The sequence below is a fragment of the Pempheris klunzingeri genome, chromosome 18 (genome assembly GCF_042242105.1).
Source record: "Pempheris klunzingeri isolate RE-2024b chromosome 18, fPemKlu1.hap1, whole genome shotgun sequence".
Classification (NCBI taxonomy): Eukaryota; Metazoa; Chordata; class Actinopteri; order Acropomatiformes; family Pempheridae; genus Pempheris; species Pempheris klunzingeri.
This window is the reverse complement of record NC_092029.1, coordinates 2,053,964-2,075,957: the sequence shown is the minus strand read 5'-3', so window position 1 is coordinate 2,075,957 and position 21,994 is coordinate 2,053,964. Positions and strand designations below refer to the sequence as shown.

The window sequence follows — 21,994 nt, the reverse complement described above, 5'->3', positions numbered from 1 at the left end:
TGGTGACTGATTAATGAACCGAGTAATAATTATTTCAATGGACTGAAACACTAATCGATTCATCTTTTTTTGGAGCTAAAAGTCGGTAATAAACGCCAGAGTTTCTGTGCTTCGTTGCTTAAATACCCGCTAGCTGTAGAATGACTGATTTCATTAGAGAGCCAGTGATCTGTAGTAGATAACTTCTATAATTTAATACTGTTTAAATTACCTCAAACAGATTTCTGTACGTGACTTCCACACTGATGCAGAGTTCCCTGCAGCGTTTCACTGTAGAGGCGCCTCTGCTAACGTCAGGTGAAATCACAGCGTTTTAATGAAATCTAACATTGACAGATGACAGCGAGGGGGTGGGGGGTGGGGGGTGGGGGGGGGGGTGGGGGCGGGGGCGGGGGCACCTGAGCTGTCAAAATGTTTTACCTGATTGTCTGCATCAGTTGAAGATTTTAAAACTCATTTTGACTTGTTTCTCATTTATCAGACACACTCAAATCTCAAATCTTTTAAATAAAACTACTATTACCACAGTGTGGAAATACTCTGCCAGAAGCTAGAATTTAGCACAGCAGGTTTTAGTAGTTCATAAAATACTCAAAGTACAAAGTACAAAGCTGCAGCTGGTAAAGACGAAGCACATTTAGATGACTTCATGTACTCCAGGGGTGGCTTTTGTATTATTAATCTGACTCTGATGCAAAGTAAAGCTATTAGATAAATGTAGTGCAGACGAAAGTACGACGTTGTGGCGCAGAATATAAAGTAGAAAGCAGAAAATGTAATAACTCAACTGAAGTGCAAGTATCTTAAAATTATACTTAAGTGTGGATGAGACTGTTAATTTGAAGAAGAGCCTTATTCTGTTTCCATATGCACTCAGTCTCCACCTAGTTAAAACTAATCCCTCTGCTATAAAGCCGACTTTTATGAAGGTTATAATGTTCTAATAATCTCTCTGCTCAGTGACTGTGGACTTAAGAGACATAATATATGTTTCAGACAGACTCCAGTGTTGATAAATGAGAAGAAAGCTGGAAACATGAATATATTAATGGTCCAAAATATAAATATAAGCGCTCCACATGATTGTTTACCCTGTAAGGACAGTTTCCTTAAAGGATAACTGGTATTTTATTATTTTAAATGACTAATTGGTCCAGGAGATCGTCTCAGTCGGCAGCTGTTAAACCTGATCACAGTAGGTCCACTAAAAGTGCTTGTTTTAGCCACTGACAGCTGTTATATCGATCTCTGCACACACACCAGACTCCATTCACAAAAAGAGGGATTTTACCTCACAGGAACACAGGAGCTGCTGGTCTACTGCTGCCTCCATCAGTTAGTTTGTTTGTGCTTTTGTGTGACTTTGGTGTTTTAAAGAGTTAATTTTGATCCAAACTATAGTGTTAAATTACCAAAGTCACTGCAACTAGACCAGCAGCGCCTGTGTTCTGTGATGTAGATTTATTACTTTTGTCAATGTAGTCTGGTGTGTGTGCTGTTTGTGGTTAAACCAAAAGGATCTTCCAGGTCTCTCTCTGTAGGGATCCTTTCCATGATGCTGTCACACACTTAGAATAACACTCTGAGCCTGTCAGTGGATCAAACAAGCTCTTTTAGTGGACCTACTGTGATCAGGTGCAGTTGCTGTTTCATGGCTGCCGGCTGAGGTGATCTACTGGACCAATTCCAACACTTTTTTGTAGCTACAAATAGCACCTTTTGTTCTAAAACAGTTGTAGTAATATGAATCCCATATCGGTCAAACCCTAGAATCCACTTTTCTGTGCATCATTTGATAGCCACACTGACACACACAGACATATTAAAGATATTCTGGGTAGGATGTGTTATCATGAAGCACAAACAAACACCATCTGACCACGACCTCTTTGTTTTTCAGTGCGAGTGCGGTGAGCATGGAGGAGATGGACAGGCAGCAGCCCACCTCCCCCGAGGAGAAAAAGGTAAAACCATCCTCCCCGATCTCTGCCTCTCTCCCGTCTCCCCCTCTCTCTGTCTGACTCTCACTCCCGCTGCTGGCGAGTCCCAGCGGGCCGCGGGCCACTCTGATCGGCTGCTGCAGCCTGGCTGGCGCCTGGCGCTGCAGAGCAACAGCACCCGAAGGACCGCGGCAGCACATGAGCTAATACTGCTGGGGCGCTACAGGGCGCCTGGAGGGCTGCTGCTGAGCGCAGGGTGTTGGCCTCTGGTTGTTCTGACGATGTATCACTGCATCACTGTCAGAGAAAAACACAGCATCAGTCCACTGCTTCGGTCCAGACTGAATCATCTTACTCATGTTCTCCAGAGGATCAATTCTTTTGACTTTAATGTTCACTTAAATGTTTATTTATCTCCACCAGGAGGTCAGTTTTTTCATGACAGGATACCTGGAAAAACCAAATCCTGAATTCTTCTCAACCTCGGCGCTACGTTAAAGTTAATGTAACATAGGCGTGATAACATGTTCACATACAAGATGTTAACAGACATGCTAATGTAGGCATATTTACACATTAACATGCTAACTGTTAAACACTTAAAGTAGCATGCTAGCATAGTCTTACTTGCATGTTTACGTACTGAATGTTAACAGACATAAGTTAAAATGATACAGATGATATTAGTCTGGCTAATTATAAAGGACATAATTAAACCTCATATTATAATATACCTCCTCATATTCCTCAAACCAACTCATACCTGAATAATGAAGTTCCTAATAATAAATTAGTAATAAATTAAGAACTTTGTCTCCTTTTTTATAATTGGCAGCAAATAGAGAAAACCTTTCAGGATTTTACTAGAAAATTATTAGCAAGTAAAGCAAAGCTAGTTTGTCTCTTTATTTATCTACAGATCAGATTGTTGCTGTGTGTTTGGAGCCCTGCAGCCACACAGGGTTAACTGACAACCCTTTATATTAATGTGTGTGTGTGTGTGTGTGTGTGTGTGTGTGTGTGTGTGTGTTTCCTCCACAGTCTCCCACTCTAAGGCACTTCACTTCCGCTGATCCTTTGAGAACGTATGAAAACCGGCCAAATAATCACATGAGGCCTCTGAGCAAGCTGGCGCCCAAAAGGCTCAGGTACAGTACAGTATATCCTGTTTACTTAAAGAAAAACTCCCTATTTTCACATATTTCTGTGTCTAACTGACTGGAAGCTACAAAAGGTATTAGAATTGGTCAAGTGGATCGCCGTAATCCTTTAGGGCCCAAAGTAGGTCCACTAAAAGAGCTTGTTTGATCCACTGACAGGCTCAGAGTGTTATTCTAAGTGTGTGACAGCATCATGGAAAGGATCCCTACAGAGAGAGACCTGGAAGATCCTTTTGGTTTAACCACAAACAGCACACACACCAGACTACATTCACTAAAACAGGGATTTTACCTCGCAGAGCACAGGAGTGACTGATCTACTGTCACCCTGATCAGATTGTTGGATATGGTGTTTCGGATCTGAACTAACCATTAAAACATCAGAAAAACGTCAAAAGTCTCACTATAACACAAACAAACTAACCAAAGGAGACCGTGTTAGTACAGCAACTCCTGTGTAAAACTACTGTTTTTGTCAATGGAGTTTGGCGTGTTTTGAAGAGAGTGACTTAACAGCTGTTTGTGGTTAAACCAAAACAATTTAAACAATTAAAAAAGATAAAAAAAATATATGATTTGCAAATAAAGGAGAACTGCCTAAAAACCAAAAGTGGTGTTCTCCATACAGCATATCACAGGAAATACTTACAACAGTGTCGAATAATCATCTAGAAATAAGTTTAGGTGAAACAAGATGTTAAAAAACAGAGCGTAGTACTTGACAACAATGCATCTGCCAAACAAAATACATACAAACACCTTCAAACACCTTCATTAGCAGACGAGGAGCCAAAAAGAAGAGAATAGCCCCAAAAACAAACAGTTAGAAGTCAGGTTACAGTTTTTGATTTAACATTTTCCTCCTCCTCCTGCAGCGAAGTCCCTCTCACAGTAGCAACGGCCTCCCCCATGCCCAACAGAACCAACTATTTCATCATCAGCCCGGCACCGTCACAAGGCATCGTTTTACAAGGGCGACACTTCCAGCACGCACAAATGCCCTCCGCAATAAGGAAACCAGTCCAAAGGTGAGGCACACTTCCCCGTTTCTGGGAAGTCATCAGGTGTTTCTCTCTGTTGATTGTTTTTCGAGACACAACTTGCTCATTCTCTGACATTGTGTGTTTGTTGGGAGCCAAATCTAAACACGGCGTTTTCACACACATTCACTGGAAGATGGAGCAGGAGAAAAAGCAAGAGGGTGGAGTTTATTCATTGTTTGTTGGTCTGCAGACACACCAGGGACACATGTATGTTGAAAAGACATTAAAAAGTGCATTTTCCCTTTAATATGGGACCTTTTAAAAGTATGCCGAATTAGCCGTTAGCTGTCTCTACATCCATGGGTGCATTGTAAACAGGAAGTGCTTTCACCGTATTACTTTAATCCTGAAGAAAACTTTAAAATGTGATTATTCTCAGGCAAGTTCTGCACTCGTAAGGAGCGTCGTTTTTTCCCCCTGTGATTTCTAAGCGGACATTTATTCATTTATTTGTTTAAGGAGATGATGAAAGTCACACTGAGTCTGAAAACACGCGTTACGATTCTGGGAATCGGCTCCGTGAGCTGCTGCTGCTGCTGTAACGGCCGACTGTTGGCGAGCCAAACCTCAGTGTGGCACCGCTTCCTGTTTTCAGTTCACCTGCGTGCACCTGTCCCTCTCACCTCACACCCCGGGGAGACGCTCCTCACAACCTCAAAACCTCTTTTTTTTTTGTTTTTTTAGCGTACAGGATTAGTGGAGTTTGTCAGGGGGGGAAAGAAAATGACAGAACTTTGAGCTTGTGTGTCCTCAGTCACAGTGTTTAGTGGAAAGACAGGAAAGACTAAACTTGTTTTTGCTGCTCACACAGATACTCTTTAATGTCCATGAAAGTAATAAGCACTCCGGTTCATTTCATTAATCTGATGTTCAGAAAATCCCTTTGATTTGAAGTGTAAAAAAATGAATTATGTCCAGTGAGTTGATTGCATCTCTTGTTAATTTCTATCTTTAAGCAGCCTTGATTTGAAGGAAAGGTAAGACTTTGATCCAGCTGCATCACTCAGACTGTTAACAGACCGGATCTCATTTCACGCTTAATTCACGTCCCCACAACATCGTACTTTCCTCATTTATTTCAGGTGAGCGGCGCCTCTGCTGCCGAACCGTGAAGCTTCGTCAGTGTTTGGTTGCCTCCTCCTGTCATGTGCTGGTTCTCTGTACTCAGCGTGGCTGTGACGGACACCAACAATATTGCTGTTGATATTTTCAAGCTAAATGAACGGGATTTTTCCGTGACGTTTCTCATAAGTTACGTCGTACAGATGTGGTTTAATTGGCCTTTATTTCATTGAAAGTTGTCTTCCAGCTGTTCTTTTGTCCACGGCTGCTTCTTTTTCTTTTGAAGCTGCGAAAAGTGTTTAAAAGAAATATTCACCCTGTGTCTTTTAGCTTATGTGGGAGATCTGACACATTTTTAATTATTACTTGTTTACAGTTTTTTAAAATATGGTTACAGTTTTAAACAGCAAGTATGTGAAGAGACTGACTTCTGCAGGATTATTTATTATTTTTCTTAATAGGTCTACGATGCACTCAAAGATATTAACATTTGTTCAACAGAGGAGAGTTTCTGTTTTATGGTTTGTTTTTTTTTCAATGCTGCAATTTGCTGGCATTTTATAAATCATATGAATGTAAAAACTGAAAAGTAATGTGGAAAGAAATCATTAAAAGAAAACACAAGGCGTCGATTTGAAGGAATCCAAAAGTGTTTAGATTACATTTCTTTCTAATCCAATGGATTCTGTTACTAATTCCAGAAATTAGCATATAATTTGTCTCCAGTAAGTGACTCCATGTCTCAGCCACAGATCCATGACCGCTCTGAAAACATGAAAACCCTTTTTTCCGCTCTGGTTGTATTCACGCTGTCTGCAGCAGCGCCTCATAGCTGATCCTTGTCTGTCTCCCTCTGGTTCATTAACAGGTTCATTGTCACAGAGGACACGCCGCACTGTGCCATGAAATCCTAATTTGCTTTTTGTCTCAGGTCACTGGAAATGTTTGACTGTTGCGTTGCTCTTCAGGGACGTCGTGTCGTGTTATTCGGCCGGCTTATCGCTGCACTCTGGCTGATGATTAGCCGGCTCCAGCTCTGTTCTGTTTTAACGCTGTGGTTAAATATGTGAACCTTCACTTTGCATCTACCCGGCGACCTTTGACCCCGATCTGTTGAGTCTGTTTAAAAACCTCCATCTACCATCTTTGTGTATTTGTATGTTTTTATTCCAGTTTGATTAGTCGATCAACTGAAAGCTAATCGGTAACTAGTTTGACAATCAATTAATCATTATATTATTATAGTCAAATCATTTTTCAAGCAAATAAATCAAAAATATGATCATTTCAGGCTCCCCGATGTGAAAAATGTGCCGCTTTTCTTGGTTTTGCGCTCCAATAAATACAATATTTTTGTGTTTTGGAATATTTTGTCGGTCAAACTAAGACTTCAGGATGTAGTGACGGACGTTTTTCTAATGATTTATAGACCAAACGATTAAATGAGAATGTAATCGGTAAGAGAGAGTGTTACACACACGCTCTAGTTTATTCAGACTCGGTCACACACACACCGTCCTCCTGCCCCGAACACTCACTACAGCACCGAATGTGCATTAATCCGCCGCTGAAAATAGTCCCCAAGAAACGCACCATTTCCACCTGCTTATTTAGCGTTTTTAAACATGAACCTATATATTTGTGAGGTGTTTCCATCCTCAGAGCTGACAGCCACAGACTCAACGTCGGACAGTATTGATGATTTTATTTTGTCTGTTCTTGAGATTTGTTGACATGAAGGAAATTAAGAACAGCTGGGGCCGAATTTGTCCTTTGAACCAGGAGTTTGAAAGAAGTTTGGGTGTTTTTAAGTCTTGTTCAGACCTGCAGCCTTCCCATCCACCTTGAAAATCCATGAAAGTCTGATTAGGAAATGATCTGGTCAAAATCAGACATCAGGTTTTTGCCTTTATCACAATAAATGCACATTTTAAGACCTTTAATGTCCTTGAAAGCCTCTTGACGTTGCACTTTCATCGCCTGCCGTCGTTGTTGCTTGAGATTTCACCGACAACATCATCTTTTATTTTTGTTTGTTTCCTCCTCCAGAAATGACTTCACCAACACACAGCAAGCTGTAGAAGTGGACAGCATCGTCCTCACCTGTCCTGAGATTCCAGGTAGAGTTCACAGCTCGCCCAACGCTTCACACAGGTCTGTGTGTACAGACGTGGATCAGGTCTGTGTGTACAGACGTGGATCAGGTCTCTGTTTAGAACATTAGCTAGCAGCAGCCTCAGGTGTTAGCTGTATTAGCTGTGTGTTAGCTTAGCTCTAATAGCGACTCTCAAATGCTTAATTCAAACGTGTAATTCTGCCACGTGTTTCATCAATAAAGGTGAAAAAAAAATGGCCGATAACCCATAAAAACAACAAAGCAGAGAAGTTTGAACGAGTTAAACCTGCTTCAATCTCTGAATAGTTCACAGCGACTGTCGATTTGTACTTTTATTAATATTTTGGCCGGTTCTCACAACTTCAACGGGCCATTTTAGGGGCAAGACTTGGCTTTAAAGTTAAGGTTAGAATTAGGTGATGGTTAAGTTTAGGCTAAGGGAATGCATTAAGTCAGTGAGGGTCCTCACAAAGATAGATAGAAACACAAGCAGGTGGGAGTGTGTGTGTGTGTGTACATGTTTCTGTTTTGCTTGTATGTGTTTTTGATGTGTTTATGCTGAATCTGTGGGAAAATTAGTGTGTGTGATGAGCACTGATGAGTATCATTGTATTTGGGGAAAGTGTGTGTGTGTGTGTGTGTGTGTGTGTGAGCCAGCAGCGGCTGCAGAAAAAAACCAAAACATTTGAAGGTAGAGGTGACCTTGGTGGGAATCAGCTCCAAAAACAGTTTTTGGCACCAACCTCTTGGCTTGCTGTGTTTAATCCACTCATTACCTGAATGTATTGAATCAGGCATTTTAAAGGTGAAATTCGATCAATAGATGAGCGACTTTGTCTCCGTTGTTTTAACTTTCAGAGGAGGAGAGCCTGAACATAAAGCGCCGTGTGCAGCAGAAGAGGAAACCGTTGGAGGACTGCTGTAGTTTTCCTTCACAGGTCAAAGCAGCAGAGGTGAGAGAAGCCACGCTGAGGTCAGGACTTCATTACCCAGAAGTCATCTGAACGCCACACTTGTCCCTCTTGTAAAGCCACCCTTAAAGGATAACCTATTTTTAGTTTTATTCTTTTTGTCTTACATATTTTGAGTGTGTAACAACAAAGAAGGTAGAAAGAGATACACCTTTTTGTTTAACCAGAGACCATTAGATCAGTCTCTTCACAGCCACCAGACTCCATTGACAAAAACAGTAATTTTACATGGTGGCTGCTGGTCTACTGCTGACTTGATCACTTAGTTAGTTTGTGTTATTGTGTGACTTTGGTGCTTTTAAAGAGAGAGTTCAGATCCAACACAATACTTGTGTAATACACAGTAACCCAAACAAACTAATCAGTTGAGGCAGCAGTAGACCAGCAGCTGCCGTGTTCTGCATGGTAAAATTACTATTTTTGTCTATGGAGTCTGGTAGGTCTGAATAACACGGTACAACAGCTGTTTCTGGTTAAACAAAAACAATCTTCTAAGTCTATCTCTGTAGGGATCATTTCCGCAATGGTACCAAATATAATCTCCTTGCGGTGCAGCCTTTCCGCGGGCTCAGCCTCGTTACCGGGCGGCTGCACGAGCGCTCTCTGCCTGTTAGTCGTCCTCTCATCAGTCTGTCCTCACATCACTGCAGCTGGAGCCTCAGACAGACGCATAGCTGCTGTCGGTCTGCGCTCTAATCCAGAGCCTGCCGTGCTTCACATTCAGCTGTTTTCTGGGACAGAACGTGCTGTGATCAGCTGGAGGCTGGCAGTGCGGCTGCACCGTAGTCTAACCAGTGTATTAGTCCTGTATGTTGTCAGCAGGCAAACACAAATTAAACAGTCTCTAAGTGCTAAGATGGGCTCAAAATTAGTAATGAGCATATTTTAATTTACAATCATTGTTTTTTGTCAGTTTTCTATCTTCTATTAGAACTAAAAGATTGATCTTTTGCTTTTTGCTTTAGGTTATACACCAGACTTCAGTTAGTTTGTTTGTGTTATTGTGTGACTTCGGCCTTTTAAAGAGTTGGAGCCAACATAATGTTTGTGCAACACACAATGACACAAACTAATCAATTGAGGTAACAGTAGACCATCAACTCCTGTGTTCTGCAAGCTGAAAATTCTTCTTTTTTACTTTTTTTTTTTTACTTTAAATCGCTCTCTTCAAAGACACCAGACTCCATTAACAAAAACAGTGATTTTACATAAGAGTTATTGGGCTACCGCTCTCTCCATCAGTATGTTTGTGCTATTGTGTGACATTTTAAAGAGAGAGTGTGGATCCAACACGATATTTGCAAACCAAATTATAACACAAACTAACTGATAGAGGCAGCAGTAGACCAGCAGCTCTCATCTCTCATGCAAGCTAAAATCGCTGTTTTTGTGAATGTAGTCTGGTGTGTGTACAGAGAGCGATATAACGGCTGTTTGTGGTTAAACCAAAAGGATCTTCCAGGTTTATCTCTGTAGGGATCCTTTCCATAATGCTGTAATTCATTCAGATTGCTGTGGAATCCATTAATTGGGCTTCTTTATTTTTTTTCTGGCAGCCTCTCCGGCCGACGCTCTACCAGACTGTGTGCGTGAAGTGCAACAAGCCAAGCGAGGACAGCAGCAAGTGTCAAAGCTGTGGGAACAGTCCGGCGCTGCTGCCATGTCAGCAGGCCACGCTGTCGTCCCCGACGCCCCGACCCCCCATCCGATCCCAGCCCTCCCCCGGACCAAACAGCCTCCAGCAGAGCTTCTACAAACCGGCGACGACCATGAGGGCGCCCCGCTGCGAGACTCTGCCCATACGAATCACGAGCGCCAGGGGAACGCTGCTGCCTCTGAACAACGGCAGGTTGCCTCTGTTAGCCGGGACGTCGAGCTGCTGCGGAGCCAGAAACCCCACCAAAGGGAAGAGGGCGGCCCAGCAGCACGAGCTCAACGACCCCAGTGAGTCAATAATAATAACGATGATAATAACAATATACAAAGACAGAAAACATAAGGGTTCTGATGTGGTTTGTTGTCCAGAGGAAGTGTGTTTACTAGCAGGCCCTCCTAATCAACTGACAGCCAGTAGTATTAGCATTCAACTTAAAGGGATAGTTTGGGTTTTTTGAAATGGGGTTGTTTGAGGTACTTCTGGTGATCAGCACGCCCCCAAAATCAATACCTGGACGTCAAACAGCCCTTTCTGACAAGGAAGTGAAGCTGTTTTATTGCCCTCTTCAAAGTCACCAGATTCCATTGAGAAAAACGGCAATTTTACCTCACAGAAAACAGGAGTTGCTGTTCTAGTTGTCGTGACTTTTGGTGTTTTATAACATGTTAGTTTGGATCCAAACTAACATCACAATCACCAAAATCACACAATAACACAAACAAACTAACCGATAGAAGCAGCAGCAAGACAACTTAATCCTGTGTTCTGTGAGGTAAAAACACTGTTTTTGTCAATGGAGTCTGGTGGCTTGGAAGAGAGCATAGATGGTTGTAATGGTTTCAGTTCCCCAGGAGAATAAAGGCTGTCTGACGGCCAGGTTAAGAAGTAAAAATATTGTAAATACAGCGTACACTTAAACCCCAGAAAGAAGCCCAGACATGGGCAATTACAAAAGTGGGTTAAAGCTACCTGTGAAGGTAGCAGAGCAGCTTAGGATCGCTGTGAGAGGAGACATGAAATGAGTTAAAAGCTGTGTGGCAGCGTTTGTGCAGATCTGAAGTGGGTGCTTGTCCTGCTGGCACCGGTTTTCTCAACCAGTGGAGACGAACTGGGATTCAGTTTAATGCCGCCATTGTGTTTTCAGCCGTCTTCTCTCTGCCGGCTGCAGTCAGGCGTTAAGAGCCAGACCGCAGGGAATCAGAGCTTCTTTTAAAAAAAAGGGATTAAAAACCTCATGTAATGGCTGCAATTTGGAGGAATTTAAGAATGTAGTGGAGGAGATGTTCCTGAAAATGGAAAGTAAATACAAGTACCTCAAAACTGCAGCCGTTAATCAATACAAACATCACTGTCACTGTAAGTTACTGCAGAGAGAGAAGAAATTAAACTGTGGAGACTTAATGACAAGCTGTCAGTCTTTAGTCTGACGCTCCGCCGCCTGTCTGAAGCCTTTTTCATTAACAGAAGGAATTCACAGTAATAAAGAACCTCAGTGAGTAAAAGTCTCAAATGCAGTAAACAAATCTCTTTTGCATAAAAATAAAAAAACAAATCTGTAATTTCTGGTTTTAAAGCTGCATGTTACCATCTTAAAGGGATAGTTCAGATTTTTTTGGTGCTATCCATAGTCAGTGTTTTTCCTACAGTAGATTGCCGTCTGCATGCTCTTTGTTAAATGTTCTTTTGGTTTAACCACAAACAGACGTTATATCGCAAGACACCACACTCCATTTACAAAAACACAAGTTTTACACAGTAAGTTGCAGTCTACTGCTGTCTTCATCAGTTATTTTGTTTTGTGTTGTTCTGTGACTTTGGTGTTTTTAAAAGGTGAGTTTGGGTCAACATGATATCTGTCTAACACACACTAACAGAAGCAAACTAACTGATCGAGGCAGCTGTAGACCAGCCATTCCCATGTTATGTGAGATAAAATCCCTGTTTTAGTGAATGTAGTCTGGTGTGTGTGCTGTTTGTGGTTAAACCAAAAGGATCTTCCAGGTCTCTCTCTGTAGGGATCCTTTCCATGATGCTGTCACACACTTAGAATAACACTCTGAGCCTGTCAGTGGATCAAACAAGCTCTTTTAGTGGACCTACTGTGATCAGGTGCAGTTGTCCCAAAGGATCACGTTGCAGCCATTGCAGCCCGTTTGGTGGCTGCTGGCTGAGGTGATCTACTGGACCAGTTCCAATATTTTTATGGTTACCTGTCAATGATATTATCACCCAGCGCCCCAGAGTCAAAATATCCTTTCTGGCCAAAGACACTAACACCAAACAGCTGCTATGTTTGGAGAACATAAAGAAATCCTAAAATAAGCCAACAGGATATAAAACATATAAAACACAACTTTTCACTGGAGGGAAAAATGTCCCCATTATAAGAAGTCACAAAACTCCAGCCAGTCTTACCCTGACGTTCCCTCCCCAGTCGTCCTGTCCAGTGACGACGAGGAGGAGGCCGACAACGCCAGCACAGGAAGCGTCAACAGGCTGGACAGCGTCTCCCCTCGACCCGCAGACTCCGCTCACTCCTCGCCGGCGCCCTCCGGAGGCAGAGTGGAGGCTGCGGTGAAGAGCGCCGGAGAGCAGGAGGAGCTGAACTCTTCTGAATTCTTTGAAGACGTCAACATGAAGATCACGATACCGCGGAGAGCCCGGATGAAGGATCAGGTGAGAGTCCTTCAAAGCCTCACTTTCCAGGCCTGGTAAAGTCATTGAATATGTAAAACCCTCGAAAGTTTGGGATCTTTTTTGTGTGTAAGTTAATTGTTTCAGTAATCTTTGGGGGATAACCCTTCATATAAGACTTGAAATGTATTTTTTGGAGCTGTTGACATCTGATGCATGACGGCGTTTTGTTTACCATCACGCTCGTGTCGTCACTTGATGTTACCAGCGGTCTGACTTGAGACTGGATACTGGACCGACAATCAGTGGCATCTTCTTCTTCCTCATCAACCACCGTAGATGTGTCTCCGCGTCCTCCCACTGTACAAAAATGAAGCTAAAATATCCCGGATATGGGCGCTACCATCTTACGCTGGTGACGTCATCTGGAGCCAGAGTCTCCGCAGTAGTGATCGGGGATGGAGCTCCCGCCCCAAACACCCACCTGACCCAATCACGGTGTGAGGATTAGCTGTCAATCATGATTATACCACTTATTATAGCATTAAATAACTAATTAAAACCACAGTAATTCAAGCATGGTAAGAATTTGACTGTTTTTAGATGCTGAAGAGCCTTAAACCTGCATTCAGAAGTCTGATTGGATGGAAGTCAATGAGGAAATGATTTATCAGCTCAGTGAACAGTTTCTGCTCTCAGTCTCTAGTTTACTGTCTTCTTCAGCACAGCAGGACGTTCATTTAGTCAATTATGTTCCCATTTAGAGGAAGATACACCAGGACCAATCAGAGATGGTCGAATTGAGATGTCTCAGCTTTATTTTTGTTGGAGCATCATGTCATGGCGTCCATCTTGATCTACAGTCAGTTGTTTTCTCACGGTGACGGCAGCAGGAGGACGTGCAGCTGAACTCCAGAACCTCGGCTGAACCTCGGCTGAGCATCAAAAAATCAACAAAAATATCAAATCATAATACTTAAATGTTGCAATACACATCGAATCAGCAGGCAAGGATCACTGTGGTGTTGAACAAACACCCCGTAGAGTTATTTAACGAGGGGAGGACTGATTGATCAGAACCAGGTGCGATCAGATGCCGGTGAAAAAGAGGGAAAACATATCTTTAAACTATTTGATTTTTTTAATACTTGGATGAATAATATTTGAAAATCACGTCCCGTCACTGATTCCCAGCGTAAACCGGAGCAGCAGGTGCTCCTCTGAAGTGAAACCTCGTCTGCAGGATTAAATGATGGTGTTTGTGCTGCAGCTTTTTCATGTGAGATTCTCCTCCGGCGTCACGAGTGCATCAGCTTTTTGCGACTCAGTCATCAGTGGCTGCTGATCCACGAAGGAGGAGAATCACCGTTTAATGTGCAGTGAAGTAAAACAACACTCACGCTTTCTTCCTTTTGGTGGTTTGGCAGTTTGGGAACCAGCCGTCTGAGCCGTACTCGCCGAGGTCCAAGAAGCCAAAGTTCGTGTCCAGTAAGTGTGACAGCATCATACTGGAGTGTCGGAGCGTCCGAGTGGGAACTCTGCGCAGGATGGTGACCAAGCCCGTCGTCGTGAGTGCCTCTGCTTTCTGTCGTCCTGAGATATGATCCATGAAACACACACACACACACACACACACACACACACACACACACACTCCTGCACTGAGGCCTGAACACATTATGGAAAATGATTCAAATTCAAAAGTGTGAAGAAAAATACGGAAGTTCTGATATTCTCTGTTAATTTATCTGAAATAAAACCTGTATGATATTAATAATAATAGACGACACCAATAATACAATATTTTTTTATTTATAATATTAATCTGCAGAAATAACAAAGTGCCGAACAAAAGTAAGATTTAAGATGAATTTAAAATAAGAATTTTACTCTATTTTACATCTATAGTGTTTCATATCTTAGTTACATATATTTATTTATCAGTCAAATTTTATTTTATTTCTTTCGCTTTATCTTTTTAATCTATTTGTCAGTGTAGCTTTTATTCATTTGTTTATTTATTTCTATTCATTAATTTAACTATTTTTTAATTATAACTTAATTATTTACTTATTTTGATTTGATCTGTTTTATAATTGTTTTCTATCCAGTCTAATTTTACTCTATTTTACATTTACACTGTTCTTAAATTTTGTTAATCTTTAACATTTTTTTTACCCTCTTGTCAATTTAATATTTTGTTTTAATCTATTTCTTTTAGTCTTTCTTTTATTCATTCATGTAACTATTCTGTTGTTTTTATTATATATCATTGTCAACATTTCTATTTTGCTCTAGTTATATAATTTAGCTATACAGTTTTAGTTATATATATATTTTATCTAGTCTTATTTCACTTTATTTTGCTACCATTACTGTTATTATAACCGTTAAATCTATTTTTTAAATCATATTCTTATTTGCTCCTGTGTACGTTGGTCTCCTCTGAAGCTCTAAGTGATGCTGTAAAGATAAAGTTTGACCGACTGAATTAATTGAAGTAAATAAAGATGTTGGACATTAATATAGTGGTGTAAATACAGCACAGTTAAAGCTGTCAGGTGGTTTATTAAGAGGAGAGGGCTCCTCTGGAGTTTTATTGCCATAAGGTGACGAAGACGAAGACAGAATATCAGCAGAAATATTAAAAATTCAGACCAGCAAGTCCAGAAAAAAATTGAGTTTTGAAGAGATGAATGCAGCAGAAATGATAAATGTTGTTCTTTTGTCTTTTCAGTTTTCCATCGACCACATCCAGCTGGAAACTGAAGGTAATGAATAAAAGTCGTGTTAATTCATGTGGAGGCTTAAAGAAAACAGCCAACATTAATTCTTTGTGGTCTTTTTGGGGTTTTTGTTGCTTTTTAGTCATTACTGGAAAATAAATTCACATATTTGGCTACGATTCATAGATAAGATAAGACTCAAGGAAGCGTGAAAACCTCCTCCTGCATGACAGCTGCAATAAGATTACAACGGTGAAATCAATTTATGTTACAGTCTATATCAGGTCTTATGGAGGCTCTTTGTTTTGCTTTTATATCACATTTTTAATCGTAACTTTGATTTTGTAAGCCTGGGCCCTATTTTCAGTTCAAAATGAGTGTTTTAAAAAAGTTTTGGAATTGGTCCTGTAGATCTCCTCAGCCGGCAGCAGCAAAACGGACTGCATTGTAATCTTCAAAAACACCAGACTCCCTTGACAAAAACACTAATTTTACCTCATAGTTGCTGGTCTATCAACTGCCTTGATCGGTTACTTAGTTTGTGTCATCGTGTGACTTTTTGTGTTTTGAAAGGTTAGTTCGGGTCCAACACAACATTTGTGTAACACACAATAACACAAAGGAGCTAACTGATGGAGGCAGCTTTAGAGCAGCAACTCATGTGTTCTGCACAGTAAAATCACTCTTTTTTTGAATGTAGTCTGGTGTGTTAGCAGAGAGCAATATAACGGCTGTTCAAAAGGATCTTCCAGGTCTCTCTCTGTAGGGATCCTTTCCATAATGCTGTCACACACTTAGAATAACAAAAATAAGCACTTTTAGTGGACCTACTTTGATCAGGTGCAGCCATTGCAGCCCATTTTGTAGCTGCCAGCTGAGGCGATCTACTGGACCAGTTCCAAAACTTTTTGTACCTACCAGCCATTTAGAACCATAAATATATAGAGTTAGTTCTCAGGTGTAAAAATACTGGAGTTAAGCTTTAATATATTCATGTAAAATGTGTTTTGTGTCTTCAGGCCCGGAGCGTGACACCGTGGAGAAGGTCTGTCTTCAGGCATCAGAGCTGATCAGCTGCGAGTGGTGTAGCGTCCGGAAACTTCCAGTCTTGTTCTTCCAGACAACACCAGAGGAGTGCGTCCGCCTGCGCACGCAGCTCAACATGTCCCAGGAGAAGGGAGGCCAGTGGTACAACTGCTCCGGGGACCGTGAGTACAGAAATACACAAATGCAGCATAACTATACATAAATCCCTCCTGTACACCTGCAAACATTGTGCTTTTTCCTCTTGATTGAAAAACAACTTTGGGCCCTATATATTTATTTTTATTTTCTTTTACACATTATGGTGTCTAAATGACAGAAACAGAAACTAGATGGGCTGCAGCATAATCCTTTGTTCAGGTCTGAACTAACCCACCAACGTCAAAGTTTGTCCACTAAATATGCTTTTTTTTTGCCTCTGATAGGCTCAGACTGTTGAAATAATCCTTACAGAGACAGACCTGTAAGATCCTTTTCACACACACCAGACTCCATTAACAAAAACACAAATTTTACATCAGAGTTGCTGGGCTACTGCTGTCTCCATTAGTTTGTTTGTGTTATTGTGTGACGTTTTAAAGAGAGTTTGAATCCAACACGATATTTGTGTAACACACAAGAACACAAACAAAGTAAGTACAACATGAATTCTGTTTTGTTTGTTTTTTTCAAACGACACAAATTAAAGGATAAATCTGGTATTTTAAAACCTGGGTCCTGTTTCTGTCAAGATGACTAGTTGATACTGTGTTGATTAAGTGTTGGAATTGGTCCGTTATATCGCTCTCTGCAAACACACCAGACTCCATTCACAAAAACAGCAATTTAAGCTCACAGGAGATGCGAGTTGCTGGTCTGCTGGTCCCTCCATCAGTTACTTTGTTTGTGTTATAATTTGTTATACAAATATTGTGTTGGATCCAGACTTATCCCGTAAAACTTCAGAGTCACACAATAACACAAACAAATGAAGTGATGGAGGCAGCAGCAGACCAGCAGTTCCTATGTTCTGTGAGCTAAAATCCCTGTTTTTGTGAATGTAGTCTGGTGTGTGTGCAGAGAGCGATATAACGGCTGTTTGTGGTTAAACCAAAAGGATCTTCCAGGTCTCTCTCTGTAGGGATCCTTTCCATGATGCTGTCACACACTTAGAATAACACTCTGATCCTGTCAGTGGATCAAACAAGCTCTTTTAGTGGACCTACTGTGATCAGGTGACCAACAAAACAGACTGGGTCACTGGTCTTCTTGTCACCAGTGGCCAGTCTGTGTAAATGGAAGTGAAAGTGGAGATAAAGTCCACCAGAGGGCGCTTTTTTACAACCTTAAGCAGCTTCTCTTCCTAAGGGTTATTGTAATATTGTCATAAACTCACACAAACGTGTTTTATTTTGTTTCGAGCTGCACTCAGGCTTCACGGTGAATTCATACAAAGCAGAGCCGGATGAATATTCATCTTTTCTGCTTACACAACTGGACTTCATGTCCCGTATCGTTAATATCCTGCTCTCGTCGGTCTTACCCATCATTTCACAGCCCTAATAAGCTGCAGTACGTTCTGAAAATGGCAGCATTAGGAATATAATAAGTAGAGAAAGATTGTGGTCAGTGTGAGTTATTATAACACGACACAACAATATGAGCGTCCTGATGAATGAGCCCGACGTCTCGCTCTTGTGCCGTCAGAGTCGGACGAGAAGTACATCGTTTTGATCTTCGAGAACGGCCTGGCGATGAAGGAGCAGATGATCCTGGAGGACATCCTGGGCGAGATCGGCAGGACCAACAACCTCGCCAACTTCCCCGCCAAGCTGCCCTTCGAGGAGGCCAACATCCGCCTGGTCAACTACAACAAGGCCTCGAAGCAGAAGGAGGACAAGGTGAGCGAGTCACGTGGAAAGAATCGATAATTATCACCTCAAATGTGCAAATAATTAATATTTTAAATATTTAAGAAACCAGACGGTTAATTGGTAGTTTAAACTGTCCGTTAGTGTCAAAACACGAAGCTCCAGACTGATTTTTTTCACCACCGTCAGTTTAAATTGTCCAAAATCATAAATGTTTAATATTTAATATTGTAATATTTGATCAAATATTGTCTCCTACAGTGATTATTTACATAAAGCAGACAATATGGAAGTTTAAAGTTTGATCAAAGCAAATATTCAAGTAAAATTACTAATAAAATGTTTTTTAAATACATTTTTCTTCTTTTTTCTTTGTAATTCTTTCTGCTTGATTATATCCTGTAACCTCAGAATCACAATGATTATTTAATTTACTAAAATGCTGATTTAGATTAAAGAAAAAGGAAGTTAAACAGATGAAAGCACCAACAAATTTCTCTGTCAAACAACAGTTTTTATTCAAGTTTCTCAACAAAAAAAACGACATTTTACATGATTAAACTTGAACACATCACGATGAAGTTAGTCTTTGCCTAGTACTCATTTTTACTGAGCAGACCTTGAATGCATCATAGTGTAAGTCACTGATCCTCACCTGTAGGACGACCTGAGTTAGATTCAGGTCCTTTATCTTCTTCTATGTGTTTAACGGCTGGTGTTAAAATTAGTCAGCGTTCTTCCACTTTGACCAGTTTTGGTTGAAAATGTGCAGAAACGTGAGTTTTAATCTTCTTTCTCCGCTCGTCTGTGTCTGCAGGAGAAGCCGATGCAAACCCCTCCCAAGATCGCCCACCTGTCCCCGGTTGCCAAGGTCACGCCGGTCAGCAAGGTCACTCAGGTCACGCAGGTCGCCCCTGGCACCCCGGTCGCCGTGCCCGTACGCACACGGATGGCCACCCGGCAGCAGACCAGCACCTACTTTGAAGATGAAGACGAGGACATGACCGACCTCCAGCCCACCTTCTCCGGACCAATCATCAAGTGAGTCTCTGTCGCCTGTGAGGCCGATGAGATGTTTACAAACAAAAGAAGTTAATGTTAAATGTGTAAACTTTACAAGCTGTTTGTCTTAAAGACTTAAAGGTTAACTTGTGTGTTTTTAAACTGGGTCCTGGTTTTTATATATTTAGGGATTAAAGTGACTGGTAGGTTCTAAAAGTGTTAGAATTGGTCCAGTAGATCATTTCAGCCAGCAGCCATGAAACACACTCTTTTCAACGCCACCAGACTTCATTCACAAAAGTAGTATTTTTTACTTTGTAGAAAACAAGTGTTGCCTCAATCAGTTTGTTTCTGTTATTGTGACTTTGGTGTTTTTAAAGGTTTAGTTGGGATCAATAGCCACCAGACTCCATTTACAAAAACAGCAATTTTTACGCAGGTGTTGCTGGGCAACCGCCGCCTCCATCAGTCTGTTTGCGTCATTGTGAGACAATTTAAAGAGAGTTTGGATCCAACACAATATTTGCACGACACACAACAACGCAAACAAACTAACCAAAGGAGGAAGCGGTAGAACAGTGGCTTCCTTGTTCTGTGAGGTAAAATTGCTGTTTTTATGAATGGAGTCTGGTGTGTCTCCTCATAATTACATATTTAGAGTCTCAAGTCAAGTTTTTTATCTTTAGGTGATATTTGAAAATGATTTTTGGTTGGTGTTTGTCTTCCAGATTAATGGTGTACCCCCCTCCTCCAGCCAAAGGTGGCATATCAGTCACTAACGAAGACCTCCACTGCCTTAATGATGGAGAATTCCTAAACGACGTTATCATAGACTTTTATTTAAAGTAAGTATTTGGATAATTAGATCACAGACGTGCAGACTAAAAATACTAGTGTTTACTTCCTTTACTGAAAGGAGCCGCTCTGTTGTGTTTCTATATTAGATATTTAGTTCTAGAGAAATTGAAAAAAGACGATGCACAAAGGATCCACGTGTTCAGCTCCTTCTTCTACAAGCGGCTAAACCAGAGAGAGCGGAGGAACCTTCCCGACACAACGAACCTGCCGTGAGTGTCCGACCAGCAGAGGATGTTTTACCAGTAGATTAACACCATTTAAAAGGTTTTGCCGCTAAATGTAACTTTTAATGTTTGGTTCTGATTTTCCAGAATCCACAAAAGGAAGCACAACAGGGTTAAGACGTGGACTCGGCATGTGGATCTGTTCCAGAAGGACTTTATTTTTGTTCCCATTAACGAGTCGTGAGTCCCCAGTTCAACAAATCACACAACATGAATTCTGTTCTGTTTGTTTTTGGTTTTTTTTCAAACGGCATAAATTAAAGGAAAAATCTGGTATTTTAAAACCTGGGTCCTGTTTCTGTCAAGATGACTAGTTGATACTGTGTTGATTAAGTGTTCGCTCTTCTGCAAACACACCAGACTCCATTCACAAAAACAGCTATTTTAGCTCACAGGAGATGCGAGTTGCTGGTCTGCTGGTCCCTCCATCATTTGCTTTGTTTGTGTTATAATTTGTTATACAAATATTGTGTTGGATCCAGACTTATCCCGTAAAACTTCAGAGTCACACAATAACACAAACAAATGAAGTGATGGAGGCAGCAGCAGACCAGCAGCTCCTCTGTTCTGTGAGCTAAAATCCCTGTTTTAGTGAATGTAGTCTGGTGTGTGTGCTGTTTGTGGTTAAACCAAAAGGATCTTCCAGGTCTCTCTCTGTAGGGATCCTTTCCATGATGCTGTCACACACTTAGAATAACACTCTGAGCCTGTCAGTGGATCAAACAAGCTCTTTTAGTGGACCTACTGTGATCAGGTGCAGGCTGATGTGATCTACTGGTCATTTACACACCAAAATATGTAAAAATAGGGCTCAGGTTTTAAAGTACTGGTGTTCTCGTTAAGTACTATAATGACTTTGAACTCTTGTTTTGTCAGAGCTCACTGGTACCTGGCAGTCATTTGCTTCCCGGGCCTCAAAGGTCCGACGTACGAGCAGAACCCGCTCTTCTCCAGCCCGTTTCCGGCCTCCACCGCGGCTGCAGATCCCCCGTCAGAGGAGAACATCCCGGACCACTGCCGTCCTCTGTCTCCAGACAGAGATGGGCTGGACAGCTCCTCTGAGAACCTCTCCCCCGGCGTCCCAGAGGCGTCCGCAGGGGGTCAAACCAACGGTGAACCCGCCAAGGAGAACGCAGCCTTCACAGAGGGGGGACAAGAGCCTTCCATCACCCCCACAGCGTCGGGCAACAGCCAGGCTGAGGCAGAGCAACAATACACCAGTGAGTCAGTGTGTCAGTGTGTAGTGGAGGTCTATAGTGTGTGTGTGTGTGCTAGTTAGTCAGTGTGTCAGTGTGTAGTGGAGGTCTATAGTGTGTGTGTGCTAGTTAGTCAGTGTGTCAGTGTGTAGTGGAGGTCTATAGTGTGTGTGTGTGCTAGTTAGTCAGTGTGTTAGTGTGTAGTGGAGGTCTATAGTGTGTGTGTGCTAGTTAGTCAGTGTGTTAGTGTGTAGTGGAGGTCTATAGTGTGTGTGTGCTAGTTAGTCAGTGTGTCAGTGTGTAGTGGAGGTCTATAGTGTGTGTGTGCTAGTTAGTCAGTGTGTCAGTGTGTAGTGGAGGTCTATAGTGTGTGTGTGTGCTAGTTAGTCAGTGTGTTAGTGTGTAGTGGAGGTCTATAGTGTGTGTGTGCTAGTTAGTCAGTGTGTCAGTGTGTAGTGGAGGTCTATAGTGTGTGTGTGTGCTAGTTAGTCAGTGTGTCAGTGTGTAGTGG

At 41.7% G+C, this 21,994-nt stretch overlaps 2 protein-coding genes across 3 annotated transcripts in view; one reads left to right on the top strand and one right to left on the bottom strand.

The window, feature by feature from the left end:
* Positions 1–3,004, bottom strand: part of cox7a2b (cytochrome c oxidase subunit 7A2b) — a 70,856-nt gene extending 67,852 nt beyond the window's left edge. Inside the window, exon 1 of the mRNA XM_070849373.1 lies at positions 3,000–3,004. The gene's annotated coding sequence lies outside the window, so the exon portion shown is untranslated. The remainder of the gene's footprint in view (positions 1–2,999) is intronic.
* The window catches only part of senp6a (SUMO specific peptidase 6a), a 33,623-nt gene that overhangs the window by 7,103 nt on the left and 4,526 nt on the right, over positions 1–21,994 (top strand). For both annotated transcript variants that reach the window (XM_070849370.1, XM_070849371.1), the window contains 16 exons: positions 1,901–1,964; positions 2,982–3,088; positions 3,976–4,128; positions 7,255–7,325; positions 8,180–8,274; positions 9,849–10,236; positions 12,384–12,625; positions 14,011–14,151; positions 15,321–15,354; positions 16,329–16,517; positions 18,040–18,233; positions 19,021–19,244; positions 19,934–20,050; positions 20,150–20,272; positions 20,375–20,467; positions 21,164–21,507. In XM_070849370.1, the coding sequence (XP_070705471.1) occupies positions 1,901–1,964; positions 2,982–3,088; positions 3,976–4,128; positions 7,255–7,325; positions 8,180–8,274; positions 9,849–10,236; positions 12,384–12,625; positions 14,011–14,151; positions 15,321–15,354; positions 16,329–16,517; positions 18,040–18,233; positions 19,021–19,244; positions 19,934–20,050; positions 20,150–20,272; positions 20,375–20,467; positions 21,164–21,507 (2,579 nt within the window). The remainder of the gene's footprint in view (positions 1–1,900; positions 1,965–2,981; positions 3,089–3,975; positions 4,129–7,254; positions 7,326–8,179; positions 8,275–9,848; positions 10,237–12,383; positions 12,626–14,010; positions 14,152–15,320; positions 15,355–16,328; positions 16,518–18,039; positions 18,234–19,020; positions 19,245–19,933; positions 20,051–20,149; positions 20,273–20,374; positions 20,468–21,163; positions 21,508–21,994) is intronic.